Source organism: Callithrix jacchus, chromosome 4 (genome assembly GCF_049354715.1).
Source record: "Callithrix jacchus isolate 240 chromosome 4, calJac240_pri, whole genome shotgun sequence".
Classification (NCBI taxonomy): Eukaryota; Metazoa; Chordata; class Mammalia; order Primates; family Cebidae; genus Callithrix; species Callithrix jacchus.
In genome coordinates, this window is record NC_133505.1 from 62,135,471 (window position 1) to 62,153,817 (window position 18,347).

Consider the following 18,347-nt stretch of genomic DNA (forward strand, 5'->3'; position numbering starts at 1 on the left):
CCAGCAGAAATGGTTGAGTGCTTGCCTCTGACCATCAGTGCTGAGCAGCCAAACCACTGAGAGCTCCTGACCTCTCATTGCATCACGTTGGCCCGGGCAGCACTGTCATGTCGTGAGTCTCTATGCAGTGAGTGTGGTAGGCCCTGTGATTGTGTGTATGCTAGCTCTGCCTCCAAGCTTGATGCCATTAAATCAAATCTTGCATTTTCCCCATTGGATTCTTCCAAAAATTTATTGCTTTCTCTTCAACAGTTAAGTTGCATTCATATCTAAACTGAAATGCTGACCGATTCAATTCATATGCCAAAAACCCATAGTTGGATTAATTGCCATTAGTCTGGTATGCTGTGTAGTTCTTCCCATAGTTTGTTCTTTTAAAAAAGTTTTTTTATAGTATTGTGTGTTGCCAGTTTTAGGGCACGGCTCCTTAGTCTGTAGCAGCATTTATTTGCATTTTGTTCCCCAAATGATTGAGGGGAAAATATTTGTACTGTGTGGGTCACAATAATGGATTCTGTTTGTGTTTTGTGGTGTTATTTGTAGTAAACATTTGCAAATCAATGAATGTCTTTTGTTTTCTTAATTGTTAGCTGCTTGGAAATTTAGAAAAGTCAGGTAAACTTGTTATCTTGTAAGTATTGTTCAGACCACAGTTGCATCTCTAACTTCCATTTTGCTTCTTAAATGCATGAAGATTCAAATCGGCTGACAGCTTTGTGTGCTGTTCATTGTAAAATATTGGACATTTTCCTCTAAATTCGGTTTTGTTTGTTTTTTTTTTTTTTAAATGACTGCATGGCCTGGAACCTTATTTTGTTATGTGTCGTTTTTCATGTTTGTTCAGATTATTCACTCTCAAAAGAATGCTTTTCTGTGAATTACATTTTAAGTTATTCAGAAATTCTAAAAGGCATCATTTGGCAGCTCATCTGTCTTCACTAAATTGTAAGTTTGTCAGCACAAATCTGTCTCTAATAGAAAGGCTAGATTTGCTTTATTTGCTACACCTGGCATGCCTATGATTTTTTAAGTCACTTATTTGTGTCTCATATTTTTCATCCTGTTGCTTAAGTATATATATACTTCTGGGAAAAGGCGATTCCTTAAAAACTCAGAGTTTTGGTGAAGAGAAGAGTTAGGGAACACACTGTGCAGTAGTATGATTGATTCATGATAGATGGAGTCGGTGGTATATGTGTGAGCATGAGTATGATGAACAAGAGCCAGACCATAAAGAGTTTCTGGCTAGAAGAAATTGAGCTTATATTCAAGTTTAGAGTCCTTTTCTCTTTTTGTTTCCATTAAGTCCAAATGGAAGTGATACCAACTAAGCCACACTTACCCAATCAAATGAGACAAGATAGCATTTGCAGATCATTCACCAAAGTTTTTTTTAATCAGGCAACCTGTAAATATTAATTACCTATAAATATTACTATGATACTCAGAAATGGTGGTGATATCCACTTCATGGATAGTTTTCTGCCTTCTTATTATTACAATTTAAAATTCTTTTAGTATAAGTTTCCATTATATTCTAAAATGAATTATTGATTAAAGACATAATATGGAATATAGAAATATGAGATAAAATATAGTTGACCATCAGATTTCAAGATGGAGAAGGCATTCCTAAACTTGAAATACATCATAAAAAAACTAGTTGATGGATTTGTTGACAGGAAAATTAGATTTCTGATTTTCAAGAAGGTAAGACAGCCTTTACCTTTTCGAAAGGGGGTTGGGAGACATTTAAGTATCTTAAATGAGAGATCTATATTTACTCTATTAGAAGTTCTTTATACCAATGAGGAAAAGATGTACTTACTATAGAAAAGTGGACAAAAACAAAGAAACTTTCACAAAAACCAGCAAGTGATCAACAGAAGAACAAATAGAAATGGCAACTAATGTGAAACAATTTCAGCCTCATCAGGATTCACAAAAAAAAAAATTAATAATACCAAATTTTGGCAAGGGTGGAGGGAAGTATATATTATCATGTAAATATAAATTATTATGACTTTCTGGAAGGGAATATAGTAACAGTAAAAACTTTAGAAACATGTATACCCTTTGATTTTGCAATTCCACTTCAAGGAAAACATTCATGGATATACACTAAGAATGATGCACAAGAATATTTCTCACATTATGAACAGGAACTGGTCTCATGTTCCAGACACCATACCAAGTGTGCAAAGGGACAGCTAACATGTGCCAGGCACAGTGCCCAGGGCTTTTGCACTTATTCTTATCTAATTATCACCACAGTTCTATGAGGTGTAGGTAAATCATTATCAATGCCCAACAGACTGTGAAACTAAGACAGAGAGGTTAAGTAACTTGCTTAGAATCACACAGCAAAGAAGTAGTAGACCTAACTATCATTGTCTAACCTGGGCAGTTTCTTAAATAATCTGTGATACATCCATAGAAGGAAATAACTGTGTGGTCAGTAAAAGTCCTCTTAGAAACATTGTTGAAATGCATATGTATAATCACAAATGCATGGCAAGTGGTACTGGAAGATTGTACCTCATAGTGTTAATACTGATTATTCTTTTGCGGTAAGATTTGATTTTTTTTCCATTGTGCTTTCCTGTGTGTGTATGTTTGGTTTTTATTTTCTAATCAATCAGAGGTACTTTTTTGTAATCAGAAAAAAAAAGAATTCCATAGCAATTAGTAGATATTTTGATGTCAGTAGCCCCAGAATTCAAAGAATCCCAAAGCCACAAGATTTCAAAAAATATTTATGAAGTAGGGAACATTTGAATATTATGCCATAGATGATGAGATTTTAAAATTATGCTTCATATTATTTCTATTCAAATTGCATTTTGGCCAGATTTTGCTTATTGTACATTTTTCTTTTTTTGCCAATGGAATGTAAGTTAAATTATGTTACAAATAATATTAGAAGGAATATACTGAAGAAAAGTGAAAATTCCCTTACACTTAAAGTAAGCATTTAAAAAATGGAATATAAACAAAGATGACTAACATAGGCTCCCTTTTGGAATCATTGAATCTGTCCAATGATCTCCCCCTAGGGCGAGCTAACCTGCAGGCAATTAATACTTAGTGAAAGTTGACCAGAGCAGAAGTTTGCTCAAGAATCTGCAGATCCTATTTTCTTGAGATAGGTTAGATCAGTGCCTAACAGCTAAGGACAGTATCATTTTGAATTAAGAGAAACACAAAATGGCTGGACAAAGATTCTCAGCTATATTCTATAATTCTCAGAGAATCCAAGTCCAACCCCTCATATTCTGGGAAGGTGCTATTATGTGGTTTAAGGGAGGCTTAAAAATATCAGCTTCCTATATAACTGGTGATAAGTTATTTAAACAGTGACTCTGCTTCCCAGAACTTCTAAGTGATACAGACATTTTGTCCTGATGACCACTAAGGAACCTGTAAACTCTGCCTCCTGAACCCAAAAGGGAAAGCCAAAATATATATGAATGATGTGTAAAATGCTGAACTCATGTCAGTCTTCACTATTATTAAAACAAAATGTCACTGTGATACATCGTTAAGGAGATGGTTTTTTTAAGACATTCAGGTAAGTTCAAGAAAGAGACTGCCAGCATCAGCACAGTTCTAAGAACATAGTAAGATATTCAGGTGTTGATTGCACTCATCATTTGGATCTGAGGTTTTTACTTCCTGGTGGGGGGGGGGGGGAAGCTACCACATTTATTTGGCAGCAGCAATAGGCCAGTTACTATGATAGGCACCAAATTATATATGTGGTTTCAGTTAATTTATTCCTTATTGTTACTTTTGGTTAAAGTAACATACCCAAACCCGCAAAACATATGACTAAGTCTAAATTCTAGCCCAGGTCTGTATGATCTCAAAGCATTTGCTCCCTCCATCATACCATATCTCCCTCTGACGTCTATAAGGAAGTATATCTTTTCATTTATGGGTTTGAATGCTTAATAATCTTTTCTAAAAACCAGAGGTTTGTACCATCCCTTCCTGGCTGATTTGGAAAGAGGGCTGTGTTTGTGTGAATGTTTGCTGGGACAGCATGTGCCTCTGTCGGGTGATTAAGGCATCCCTAGCACACTCTGCAACAACATGTGCTCTTTGTTGGCATTGTTTTTAAAAAAATCCACAGACAATAGAGATCAGGAGGTCACACTGCCTGCTTTGACAACCCAGAGGGCCAAAGAAGCTCTTGTACGCAATTGTTTTCTACCTCTTGATGTCTCAAATGGGTGTGAGATTAGAGTGGGAAAGGAAAAAGAAAAATGAAACAATAAACACAGTAGACAGTTCACACACTTCATTGAAGTTTACACTATATATTCCCAAATGATTACGGGATCTTAGCTTGTTCAGAACATTTATTTAGAGTTTCCTCTGACCCACTTTAATTAAGTTAATTAATTTTTTGGCTGCATATGTACACATGATACAAATTGAAAATGTTCACATGGTATAGCAGTAGGGCCCCAAAACAGATATTTAGCAGGTTGTTGTGGTGGGAGGGCAGTGGACAGCTTCATGACAAGATGTCCAGAATTACTATGCAGTCCCAGCTCCATATGCCTTCCAGGAGCTAATTGTCCCATCCGGATGATCATATAATTAATATTATCTGCTTTCCTTCCTTGGGTCATCACATAAATCCTGTTTCTTCAAAGCTAGGTCAGGTTGCTAGGGGGGCTGATCTTCAGCCTCAGCCAAATGCTGACCTGGAAGCCCTCCCTCGGGGCATGTAACCATACCCCTGAACCCCAGCCTCCCTCAGAAGCTCCTCGACCTGGAGTAGGGGTGCAGGAAGGGTGTGCCAGGGGAATCTAGTCATTCTTTCCTATGAATAGCTCTTTGTCAGGATTGTCTAAATTTATCAGAGACTCTACTAATATTGATTGTCAAAAGGATCAGGGTTTTGATTGCTTTCCTTCCATGATATTTCTGGTCACCTGAGTAGAACTGATGACTCCCTTCCTCAAGGGAGGGAGGATGTGCTCAGCCGTAGAAAAATCCAGTTGCACATTTCTTATAGGACGCCATATTGGGGCTACACATTTATAAAACCTAGGAGAGGCGACTCTGGTGATTCTTACTGGAACAAAAAAGAGTTTTGTTGTCTTCGCTGCTACATACAGAGGCAGATAACTTTTAAGTAGAGGTCTTTCACAAGTAAGTAAATAAAATGTATAAACATATGTAAATGAGAAATTTAGTGGGCAGAGAGGCTGTGTTTGGTGGGTAGATAGGATGAATATTATACATGCCAAGCACCCTGAGTGTACATAAGCATATATAAATTAAACAACAGTAACTCAGTTAAATGATCTTAGGGTTCTTCATGTGGTATTTTGTGCTGTCAGAGAGTTAGACCATAATAATGAAATAACTGCAGAGAGCATTTTATTATGTGGACCAAAGGGTTTTGTGAAGACTCTGTGGAGGAATAGAGGATGTTTAGCTAATTTTGGATCATTGGTAAGCTTTAAAAAGAAAGGCGTTTCTATTAAAAACAGTGAAATCAAAAATATACAATGTGTTTACAGTATAATGAGTAGACCATTTTTGCTGGGATGAAAAATATGTGAATGCAGGGACTAAAGGGGGCAATCTAAAAGCCTTTCTACATATCTGGGTGCTTTCTGCATGACCAGAGACAAATGTTAGTCTACATTTACTTATGTATTTATTTTTCTTTTACATGCATTATGGTTAAATATTGTGGTTTAATACATTATTTTGAAGTCTTTACATTTTTAAGGGAGGAAATAAAAAGATTGTGTAAAAAGGTTATTATGTAGCCATTCACAAATATGCATTCTGCTTTTTAGGATATTATATACATATATTAAACACATGCATAAATAGAAAAGGGCAGAGGATATATTCAGATATCATTGACCATTCAAGTCTTGTTCTCTTCCTCAAGTGGGAGGCTCTGCAGTAGTATTTTTCCATGTGTTGGGGAGACATCAATAGGTTCCTTCATGAGCCTTTTCTAGCAGTTGCCCGTAGTCAGGAGAGTGAATACAAGAAGAATGTAGTACTTCATGGAGTCCTGCAGAATGTTGTGTCTGGGACAGAGCTATTTTTCCACCCTCTTGATTCAGTTTTCCTGACTGTAAAAACCACCACCAATTTGTTCAAGAGAATTATTGGATGTTGTGTGTGTGTGCTTATGTTCTTCTTTGAAGACCAGACACATACAAAGCTCAGTTACCTTTAAATTGCAAAAAAAAAAAAAAAAAAAGGGGGGGTAATCAAATTTGGTGTGGATGCTGATGTTGATTTGTGTGCTTTTGTGAGCAGAACATAGCTGGAGAAATGGATGTATAGATTTACTCAATTGACTTTTTGTGAAAATATTGTTCATTTTACGTTCATCAAAAAAAGTGAATTTATCACATTAATTTGTGAATGACCAAAAACTATTAAAAGGTGTATGGTGGAAATTAATGTACTGTATCATCTGTAAGATATCCCTCTTTTTTGAAAAATAAAAAGGAACACTGAGCATGCTGAAGTTAATCTAATGGGGAAGTCTTGAATTATGTGTGCATCAGTATCACCTTTGTCATAACTTTTGAAACTAGAATTGTTAAACTTCCATATTACCACACAGTATTTTTCCAGATTGTATAGTTTGGTTAACATACTTCACAGACGCAGTTGTGTTATATATCAGTGGTGGAAAAATAGCTCCTCTTAAGAATAAAAGTTTTAAACTGTATCATTGATTTTCTTGATTTAATTTAGAACATGTACGTCTATCATTTTGTAGAGATTTTTATGATCATACGGGGCTGTGTTTTGTATGATTTAACTTAATGATTGTTGGTCATCAGTAAGACCAGTGAGTTATGTAGTATAAGTTTATGCATCCTTTTTATACTGTTTGGTAAACGAGTTACTCTGATCCTACTCCATCTCCCCCAGAAAACTGAAAAACATGCTGTATTTTCTTTCTCACCATAGATCGGAGGGTGCTGCAGCCTCACCGTGTTCTGTTTGCGTGACAATAGACTAACTCGGATACCTGCAGAGGTGTCGCAGGCGACAGAACTTCATGTCCTGGATCTGGCAGGGAACAGGTAAGCCTGTTGTGGTTTGCTTTGCTTGAGAGAAACAAATATACATCTATCCCAATTTTGCAGTGCATTTTCAAATTTTTGTCTTCGCTTCATCTTACAGAATATAATCTCGATTTTTCAAATGCCCTAAACCCCGGGGAGTTCTTCATATACAGGTAGAGTGCTTGAGCCCAGTGGAGCAGAGAAGGTCAGGGACAACCTGAGCATAGTGGTTTTCCTTGCCCGGGCAAAGTGTCAGTGGACACTTTCGTAGAAATGCTTCCCAGAACAACAGTACAATGATGTCAGGGAAAGAGCTGTGGCCTGAGAATGGGGAGACTCGGGTTGTGGCTTAGCTCTTCTAAGTAGCTTTTGGAAGTCTTCATGAGCTTCAGAGTTTCCTCACCTTCAAAGTGAGTGCAAATGAGTTTGAACTCAGTTTTAACTAGGGGATCTTGATATAATCTGCTGGTGACTCTGAACCCCCTGAAAATACAAACAAAATTCTGTATTTAGGGAAGTGTTTACAGCTAATGTTGGAATCTTCAAATGATTCATAATCCAAAAAAAGTTCAGAGCTGCCGTACTAGTATCCCCATGGCCACAGCATCACCATTTCTCAAGTCGCAGAGCAGAGGTCATGTTGGACGGAATGCCAGTTTCTAGAATATGCCTGTTCTTCATCTTCATGGAATACATTTGTTTCAGTCATTCTGAGCTATTTCAGCACCCCAAATGTCATATGTGCCTTCTCTGTGAACAGAAACAGGCTTTTTTTTTTTTTTTTTTTTTTTTTTTTTTATCAGGGGCCCTCTTCTCTGGCTCCTTGGCTGTCTCACTCAAGCTTTGTTTTCTCCAGAATGCCTCCTTTCTGAATCTGCATTTGGGGAATTTCCCCTACCGTGGCAGTCACAGTACCATATGAGAATTGTCTGTTGTCATGTGGGTAACCCTACTAAGCCTGAAGTTACCTAAAGTGAGATACTCTAGTTTATGTGTCATTGTATCACTCGTCCCATCACAGTACCTGGCACATAGCAGATGCCCGGTAAATATTTTCAGTGGAGTGAAAATGTTAATAGTTTTACTGGATGACTAGCAGGCCACTGCAGAATGGCTTATATCACAGACTTCCTTGCCAAAAGGAATTAAAAATTGCTTTTGAGTGTGATATGGTTAGAGAGGAGAAAAACGTTCAACTGCTCGGGAGAAGATGATCAATGACCTTAAATGGTAAAGGCCAGCAGTCTAAAGAGTGGGCAGCTAGCTGTCTCCTGAGTGCTGACTAGCTGGTCATTTTGGTCAGGCACAGGCCACCATTTTTTATTCTTGCTAATGGATTATAGACAGTAGGGCTAAATAAACAGCAGTTCTCAGCTGGAATCTAGAGATGAGTTATAGCCTCAGGGAGTGCTCACCTTTTAAAAGTTAATGCTTTCAGGACATCTTGATAGATTCTTAAGACCACTAACTGGTTGCTGGAACCCAGGATTAAATTGAGTTGAACCTCAGATTTCTGCTGAAGTAAGCATAACATGAGCCTTTACAAGGTAAAGAGACATGAGAAGGGTACTTCTTTCCTATCTCTCATCTTTAGCAGTAGAAACAATGAGTCCACATTCGCTGGTTCTTCACACACTAGTGAGCATGAATTTGCATCATTAATTCTTAAGCAGAAAGATGGCTGTGATGCTGAAAAACGGTTTTTATATGTGTGAAAGCCTCATTTTCCCAGTTCTCAGAAAAAGAGAAAGTTAAATTTTTATTATGCCTGGCCTAGGGTGGAGAAAAACCAATTAAAAAGTTGAGTTACATAAGTTGAGTTACATAGCTGTCATTTGAGCCAGTTAAGTGTGTCATTTCGTCCATGCATATATAGATTCATAACCAAATTTTAAGCCCATTAAAATATTTAATCACTAGTTATTTAAAGTATCAGTATAGAAACTAATTTTTTATAAAAGGGCCACCTTGTCAGCCTTTTAGCTTGCAGAAATGTCATACCATGGGAAATCATACTAACTACAACAGAAGCTTCTGCCTCTTCTTTCAAGTATATGAAAATAACACAAGGCAGCTGGAAGCCTACACTGTGAGTTTCCAGAAACTTTCTTTTGCAGTTTGGTAGGATAAATTATAGCAAGGATGACTATAACCTGTCACTTGGAAACCAAATATTAAACTGTCTGTGACGGTAAGGGAAAGATGTCTTATATTATCAGTTACTCAGCCACAGAACACAAAATTCCTTAATACTTAGACTCTCTCCCATAGGACTATCCACCAAGTGTGCAAAACTGGGTATTTGAGGATCTTCCTTACTTGAAATATTAGTAGTACCAAATATTAGAAACAATGGCTGTTAATTAGAAAATAGGAAATAGTTTACACTTTTGAATTTTGTACTATGTATGTATGTTTTACCCAATCCGAAGATTTAAATTAAAAAAATTAAAAGACAACAGCATACTGTTGTGGAATACTAAGAATTCAAAGAATGAGATATTATTTTTCTGTATAGTGACACAAAAGGAGACCCAAGATACTGAGTGAAAGGGGAAAATATTCAACACTAGAGCTGTCATTTTGGTGGGCTTTTTTTCCTAAAAAAGAAAAAGAAAATCACTTATTTGTGCATTATACCCAAATATAATAGTAGTTCTCCTAGATGAGACTTGAGGCTGCAGGGAGTTTTCATTTTAGATATTATAGTATTATTTAATTTTTTTGCCAGTTATGTTCTCAATTTATGTATATTTTTAAACATTTTTGAAAACTTTGCTTAAGACTAAAACTTCTAGCAGAAGGTAACAGAAAAATGAAACATCACATTGTAAGATATATTCAGTCACTGGTTAATATTAATCAGTAGGCTGTGCTTAGATATTAAATACATTTGAGAAAGCAGTTGCTGTAGTAGTTCACAGGCATGGAAGGTCACTTGGGGCTGGGCTGGTCATGGATATAACTGGAGACAAGAGACTGACAGTATGGTTATTCATTTGCTTTAGTCCTTGTACCACTGGTGTGAATAGTAACCACACATTTTTTTTATTTCTGGGGGGATGTGGTCCTAAATAGAACACAGAGATGCCTAAGGGCTGTGGTTTCTTGTGTGTTGATTGTATAGTGTACAGAAGGTACCAGAATAAACCAAAAATGTATTATTAGCTCCTTTGGAAAACAGGAGTATATTTTTCATCTATTTCCTGACTTGTAGCTGGAATGGTTTACCCAAGAGAGACAGAAAAGCATGTGTATGTCTTTTTTTGCCCCCAGGCTGTAGTGAGTTAGTGAGAAGATCAGCCAACCTGCAGAATCTCTGTGCGCAGACTGTTCAAGGAAGAGGGCATTTTTTTTCTCTTGGACACCACTGGCAATGCTTCTGTCCACAAGACAGTGGGCAGCTAATGTGTGGTGTGGATTCAGTCACAGCAGTCACATTTAAGCTGACACTTTGATTCTTTGCAGTAAGACTGGTATTTCAGGCAACTCATTAATATGATGATAAGATTTGTTGTTGTAGAGTCTAGTAATTTATTTGGCTTTTGTCATATGGTTTGTCATCCTTAGAAGCTGTTATTTGTTAATATTATTGATGCTCTCTTTAGCCTCTTATTTATACTTTGCTTTAACATTCAACTGGGAAGCCAGTTATTAGTCTGAGAAGTTACAATGACCATGTTTGAGTATCTGTGTTTTGTGCCAGCTTTCAGGTCTTGATTTTTTTCTCTATGTTCTCATGAGTAAGACAGGTAGAGATGCTGACTGTGTCTTGCCCAATAGATGAAACTTTAAACATTCTAGTGGGCGGTAGCTTGATTCCTCTTTTAAAATATATAGGAGAAAAAGTGAAAAGAAATTATATTTTTGTTCAATAAAATGAAAGAGTTTAATTAATGTACTCGAAGCTTTAACAGTGTAAAATGACTATTTAAAAAAAAATTCTGCCACAGAACCTGGAAAATACATATTTTTAACTTCCTTACATTTGAATTTATATGTATGCAGCATCCTTTGGATAGGAGGAGAAAGAATTTTTGTATAAGCACAAGATAGTTCATTTCTATCCCTTAACGAACAAATGTCTCACAGTAAGAAGAAATAGAATTGTGAATCTGCTGTTCCCTTAGGTTCCCTCAGGTGTTCTTCTCTTGGTATGAGCACATGGTGGCACTGGGTGGATCCTAGGATTTAAAAATATGTATTTCTCACCCAATATGGCTCTTGTTAGTGAAATATTGTACAGTTCATGGTCTTTCCAAGGGCACTCTAATGTGCAGTTCTCGTGGATGCACTGGCTTAAGAACCTCACTCCCACTTAAGTTACAGCTTCACAGTACTTCCTCAGTATTGCACCCAATGCATATGCATGAGATGGACTAAGCTTTTACTGGACTGATTGTTAAGGAAAAGAAAATATTTTCTTAGATTTGAAACTAACCCAGAAATCTTTTGCAAAATGTATTGTCACTGTGAACAGTTTGCTAATAATGCATTTGTTGTTAATACTCTCTATGCACTCTTTGATTTTTTAAACTTCTTTTATTCAAGTAATTTAACCCATTTATGCCTCGCTTTTACTCTGATTAGTTTGTATTATTGGAATGCAGCTTCTTTCCATATCTTTAGAGAGTTCTAGTTTATTTCCCATAAGTTCTGTCAATTCAGATGGTATGTGTGTCTGATAATTCACTATTAATCTGTTGGTAAGATGTATAAGATTTCCTGCTAATGTTAACTGGATATAGGTGCACCTATGATTTCTGGCAACGATCTTTACTAAATAGAGTTTATTGGTTGCAGCCAGTTTGTGAAATCTTTGTGCAAACATAAATATAAAACTAATCTTTAGGTGTCACATTATAACATTTAAAGTACTTTTATATGTACTACCTCATTTGAAACTGAAATAATCTGATGTAGATATTAATTATCACCTAGGAACCTGAGAAGTAAGAGCCTCTAGAAACTGAGAGATAAAGGTTTAAAATGGAATACCTGAAATAATCTCCCTAGAGTAAACAAATGGAGTCCATGCAAAATGGTGTTTAATCTTCATTTCGGCTGCAACTTAAACTCTTTAGCACCCCAGGCATCTCCTTCCTCTTGGCCTGATTCATCAAGTGCTCCTGATGAAACAGGTGATTTCACAGCTTCACACTAGCCCTTTCAGGGAGGCTGTGGCCATCGGAAGTAGAGAACTCATCCCTCCTTCCAAAATCACCTTGACTTTTTTTTTCTCTCTTAACATTGAAACCTAGAATAAGACCCTAAAAATGTGTCCTATAATGTCCCCCCCTTTTTTTGCCTTATAATGTGGAGGTTCTAATGGGAGAAGTGAGAGCAGAAAAAGGGAAGCACAGGAACCTACTGAAGAGTCCACTTGCAAAGAGTATGTCAAGTGTCTTAACATAACATCGTTTTTGCATTTTGAATCCGATCTCAGGAAGGTCCTTTAAATTTTTTTCCTGATTTTATTCATTGGGATTGATTTGATTACAAAATTTGAGGTTGTGATGTCTCCTCTTTTTAAAAATTAGGTTGTTGCATCTGCCTTTATCCCTGACTGCCTTGAAGTTGAAGGCTCTGTGGCTGTCTGACAACCAGTCCCAGCCTCTGCTTACATTCCAGACAGACACAGACTACACCACAGGAGAGAAGGTTTTAACCTGTGTCTTACTTCCTCAGCTGCCTTCTGAACCTACTTGTCAAGGTGAATTTAATTTAAGGACAGTATGCATGGGGCCATGAGAATGAGTAGGACATAATGTCTGTCCATAAGGCCTCTTACTTCCACATGTGATTGTATTATTTCCAGTCTGCACCTAGAGCCAGCTCAGGTGAGGCCATTGTGGGACTCTTCTGGGAAGGTTACCCTACATCCTTGCAGAAGAAGGGCCGCTCATATCTGTTTATCATGTCTGAAATTCCATAACCAGCCTTTTGGTTTTGAGTTATAGCTAAGGCTGAAAATATAATACTCTAAAACTGGTAACTGAGTCTCTTAAAATCCAAACTGATAGTTCAGAGGATTAGTCTTAATACCACTGGCATACCGTTTTTAAGCCAGTGAATTATTTTGAGTCGTTGTATCTTTGTTTTGTAAATTGCGTGGTAAAACAGAATATTCATATTAACATCAAAATGGTAATAAACCCTTTGCTGAGAGCTGGGGTTGGTGGAGGAGAACTGGAGTGCCCTGGGGGAATGGGAGTCCCAGGGGGAGGACTTTCAGGTCCTAGAGAGAAACATGTAGAGTGTGTTACTGAGCAAAGTCCAACATGTGCAGCCACATCACTGTCAGAACACTTTTGAAGTTGTATAAAATAATTATTTTAAAAGGGGCTCTAAATTATGACATTCTGTGATGAAATATTAAACATTAATTTAGCAGATATTTGATATGATCTCAAATACAATTATACATCATTAAAAAAGAAGGGGCAACCTTGTCCCAGGCCTTTTTCTTTTTCTTATTGAATTTTGTATTTGTTTATTTTTTAAAGCCAAACTTGATTCCCCTTATTTCTGGTGTTCTACCCCTGGTCCTCCGTATAGATTCTGCCTTGTCAGCCTCAAAGCTGATAGCATTTACCCATCACATGAACTGCAGTTCCCTGCTGATGTGGTCTTTGTCACTGCAGAGAATCTGCCTCGCTGTGGTGCGCTGGAGAGCTTGGTAAATGATGTCTCTGATGAAGCCTGGAATGAGCGTGCTGTCAACAGAGTCAGTGCAATCCGATTTTTAGAGGATGAGAAAGATGAAGAAGACAACGAGACGGTATGGAAATGGAGATTCTGTGGAAGTTCAGAATTAAGATTGAGAATGGCACCTAATAAGGATATTCTTTATTTTCAATTCGTATCTTCTCTTCTTTGCCTTCAGCATTTAGGAATTTTTTACAAGACAAAACTAGGTAATTCTAGGTATTCAGTCACAAAAGGTAAATGAGGCAAACAGAACTCTTGGGTTTTTTGTTTGTTTGTTTTTTCCTTTTTTGAGATAGGGTCTCCCTCTGTTGCCGAGGCTGGAGTGCAGTGGAGTAATCTCAGCTCACTGCAACCTCGACCTCCTGGATTCAAGCCATCCTCCCACCTCAGCCTCTCAAGTAGCTGGTACTACAGGCACCTGCCACCACACCTGGCTGATTTTTATATTTTCACCATGTTGTCCAAGGTGAAAATGTAAAAATTTTCACCAGGGTTTCACCATGTTGTCCAGGCTGGTTTACAGCTCCTGGACTCAAGTGACCTACCTGCCTTAGCCTCCCAAAGTGCTGGGACTACAGGCATGCACCGCTGCACCTGGCCTTTTATTGTGTTGTGCTGCCTTTATGGTGCTTCTTTTCCTTTATTTGTGATAATTTCCCCTCCCCATCCCACTGTTTTCTTTTTTTTTTTTGAGACGGAGTTTCACTCTTGTTACCCAGGCTGGAGTGCAATGGCACAATCTTGGCTCACCGCAACCTCCGCCTCGTGGGTTCAGGCAATTCTCCTGCCTCAGCCTCCCGAGTAGCTGGGATTACAGGCGCGCACCACCGTGCCCAGCTAATTTTTTGTATTTTGAGTAGAGACGGGGTTTCACCATGTTGACCAGGATGGTCTCGATCTGTTGACCTCATGATCCACCCGCCTCGGCCTCCCAAAGTGCTGGGATTACAGGCTTGAGCCACCGCGCCCGGCCCCCACTGTTTTCTTAACATGGAGAATCTTTTTTATTGTTCCTGGTGAATGCTGTCTCTTCCCATGTTGACTCCATTGATTCACCACTGTTTGGCTTAGTGCCAGACCTCTGTGTCTTCTTCATATAACCAGCTCCCCTTAGCCTTCTTACAGAGGGCTTGTGATCTTAGTTGGATTACTTAGCAAGTTTTTGTTCAGAAATTAGAAATTACCGGTCACCCTTACTTTCATCTCGAAAATGTCTCTCAGACATCCGCATCTCTAGGTGTTGGTGAGAAAGCTTGACTTCTTCCTAGCAGTTGACTTTGGCTTCTTAAATTCCTTGTACTCATTGAGATTTTTCATAAGCAGAGCTTAAAGGGAACACTTGCAGCCCCCAAAACAAAGGCAGTTTTTTGTATTATTGCCTATAGCTTTGTTATTCCAGCTGTCACCAAATGGGATTTTAGGCATTTACAGTAGTAAAGGGCAATACGCAAATTAGGAGTGACAAAATCACTTCACTGTCAATGACTGTTTTATGCTTACCTCAAGACTTACAAGAGTGTGATTATCATCAGTTACTTCCTTGCCTCTTCCAGCATTTTGTTAACCTAGTTTGCTTACCCCTAAAGCAAACTAGAATAGGCCATTTAAAAGATGTACATGCTGTTTTATGAAAGATTATGCAACATATTAAATAATGTTTTTTAAATTACTCATACCCTGTTACTTAACTTTCAGTCTTTATTAGAAGAATGAGAACTTTCATCAGTAGGTCACAGAAATAATATACACAACAGCAAAATAGGAAAAGAAATACTCGCCTCTTGCTTTCCTTTTTCTTTAACTCCCATGACTCAAGGGTTGAAAGAAGCCAGAATTGCTTTGGGTAATAGTAGAACATTATAGTGACTCTAATTTAGAAATTTTTATTTACTCTGTTATCTTTTTCTTTCCCCACACCCTACAATTATATCCTAAATTTTAAAATGTTATTGCTATTTATGGAGACTTATTTTTATTTCACAGTAATTTCATATTTTTTAAAGTGTTCTTGTATTCTAAAAGTAATCCTTCTGTTGTAACTAGATAAGTTATATGGAACACTTTCCCTTTCTAATTACACCAGTGAGCAGTTGATAAATCTACATAACTCCAAAGAAAGCTTTTCCACCTACTTTAACTCTTAATTTCTAAGAAGGTAACATTTGTATTGGAATGCCAATGTCTTGAAACTGACTGTTTTGAAAAAGTAATGGAATAAAACCAAAGCACTCACTCCACTGTTTGTTTTTAGAGAACCCTTTTAAGGCGAGCCACCCCACACCCAGGGGAGTTAAAGAACATGAAAAAGACGGTGGAGAATTTACGGAATGACATGAATGCTGCTAAAGGACTGGACTCAAACAAAAACGAGGTCAATCATGCCACTGACCGAGTGACCACTTCTGTGTAGAGTTTCACCTCCAAGTCTTACCTCCTGTGTCTTCCTCTGCTGTCGAGACGTTCCTGTCTTCTTCTGAGGAGCCTCAAGTGCTCCTTGTCCTAACCAGCCCCAGCGCGCCATCTTCCCGTGGAGTGTGGGGAAGCTGCTGTCTCCCAGGAAGTGCCTTACTCCACCTGCAACCAGTCAGCGCATCAGTGGTCTCCCGGCGTGATTTTTTCTTTTTAATTTCAGTTGTTTGTAATAAGTAGAATACACTACTGTAAACATCCGACCTTTGTTTTTGTCTTATGTTGGGGTAAGGGAGAGCAGGAAGGGGAGTTTTTATCCTCCTCCCTTCCATAAAGTGCTGGGACATTTTGAGCCCAAGTTCCCTTGGACCTACTGATGAGAGATAGTTTTATGTATGGGGAAAAAATGGATACTTTTTAAACCTTTTTTGGCAGCTCAGATGGTGTAAATTTTAAAATTTTGTATAGGTATTTCATAACAAAAATATGTATTTCCTTTTTGTTATTTTATCTTAAAAACGGTACGTATTTTAGTATTTGTGCAGAAAAACAAGTCCTAAAGTATTCGTTTTTATTGTACCATCCACTTGTGCCTTACTGTATCCCGTGTCCTGTCCAATCGGTTGTAGACAATGGCATCTTTCAGCAGTGCGATGAGAATAGGAATGTGGTATTTTAAAGCAGTGTTGCATTTTCATCAGTAATCCACCTGGTGGATTTGTTTTTAACCAAAAAGATGAATTATCCATGATTTGTAATTATATTGGTTGATTTTTTTTAAAGATGAACCAAAGGATTTGACTGCTAATATTTTACTCCTTACACTTTAACTTTTTCTGAATAAGTCTCTCATCATGAGCTCAGTGTCAGACTCCGCCTACTTTGATGGTATGTGCCATTTGTAAAATAAAATAGAGCAGAAAACTACAAAAAGAGAAAACTGGTTCAGACATTCAGTGGGCATATAAATTATGTACTGCAAAATAATGATTTTTATTCGAGAAAGCTTTAAAAGTTTTATATCCAGATATACAGCCACAATAAAACAAAATAACCTACTATCAAAATAGAAATGTTGCTACCTTTATAAGTGCAATTTAATTTGTAAATAGAGTTCGAATCAATGTATCACAAAATACTGCTTCAATATTTAATTTTAAATCTGCTAATTTAAGGGATATTGGGATAAGTTTTGGGTTTCTGTTGGTTTCTTTTTTGTATGCTGTGATAAAAGAGAAATGAAAAGTGCCAGCCACTGTGTGCTGTCTAGGAAAATCATGTTTCTTGTTTTCTGTTTTTTTTTCTCCATGAAATAAATTCATCCTGGACATTGGCCATACAGCTTTTTAAAAATTTACTTTGTATGTTCAAGTGATAGCAGGTAGCCAAATTCTTTGACAATGTGCTCTGGTTTATTAAATATCTAAATTACCCATCGGTTATGAGTAGCCTTCTGTGGAACTTGCATTTACACAGGGCAGAACCCAGAATTACCTTTGACTCTGGCTTGTAACTTTGGGTTGTGACTATCTGGCCAATTGTACTTCTTAGAAACCCATTTTCAACCAGCCAAATACAATACTTTCTTTTACTTCTACACATTTATTTGTTGGGTTCACTTGGATGTTTAGGCTGTGTGTATGTAAATATGTGTGTATTTTTTTTTAACTATGGAGCTGAAAGTATGTAACATGTATGTGAGTTTCGGCTAGTCAGTTTTATACTTGTTCCGTAATCTGTGTATGCCAGTTTTCTTGTCTCTATTTTAAGATTTTTGACATCCTCTATTTTGTTTTATGCTTATAAAGATGATGCCACTAACTCATGGGCTGATTATATATAAGCAAATTGGTTTTATTTAATGAGAATTGTCTTGATGTGGAAGAACAACTAGAACATGCATGGTGTGTTTTGTTTGTTTTTATATAAAGCCCATCGTTTGCTATCAGTTCATCATGGCTTTAGTGGACCGGAGTCAGAATGGTGTGTATGTGTGCTTAAGTTTTCCTAGGAAATGTCGTGTACCTAGTTTATTTCCTTTGGCCTGTCTCCATTAGTTCATGTTCACTTGATTTGCTTTGTGTTTTCAGTTTGGGAGATTTTGTTTGTTTCCCTTCTTCCTTTGAGAGGGAAATGTCACTTTCATCTTAATCTTTTATG

General features: G+C 37.4%; 1 protein-coding gene across 3 annotated transcripts in view; it reads left to right on the forward strand.

Annotated features, from left to right (window-relative positions):
- The window catches only part of LRRC1 (leucine rich repeat containing 1), a 132,745-nt gene extending 115,125 nt beyond the window's left edge, over positions 1-17,620 (forward strand). For all 3 annotated transcript variants that reach the window (XM_008994589.5, XM_002746660.7, XM_078370703.1), the window contains 4 exons: positions 6,970-7,085; positions 12,608-12,780; positions 13,712-13,848; positions 16,030-17,620. In XM_008994589.5, coding sequence (XP_008992837.1) covers positions 6,970-7,085; positions 12,608-12,780; positions 13,712-13,848; positions 16,030-16,188 — 585 coding nt within the window. In that variant the 3' untranslated portion in view covers positions 16,189-17,620. The remainder of the gene's footprint in view (positions 1-6,969; positions 7,086-12,607; positions 12,781-13,711; positions 13,849-16,029) is intronic.
- Positions 17,621-18,347: the final 727 nt, after the last annotated feature.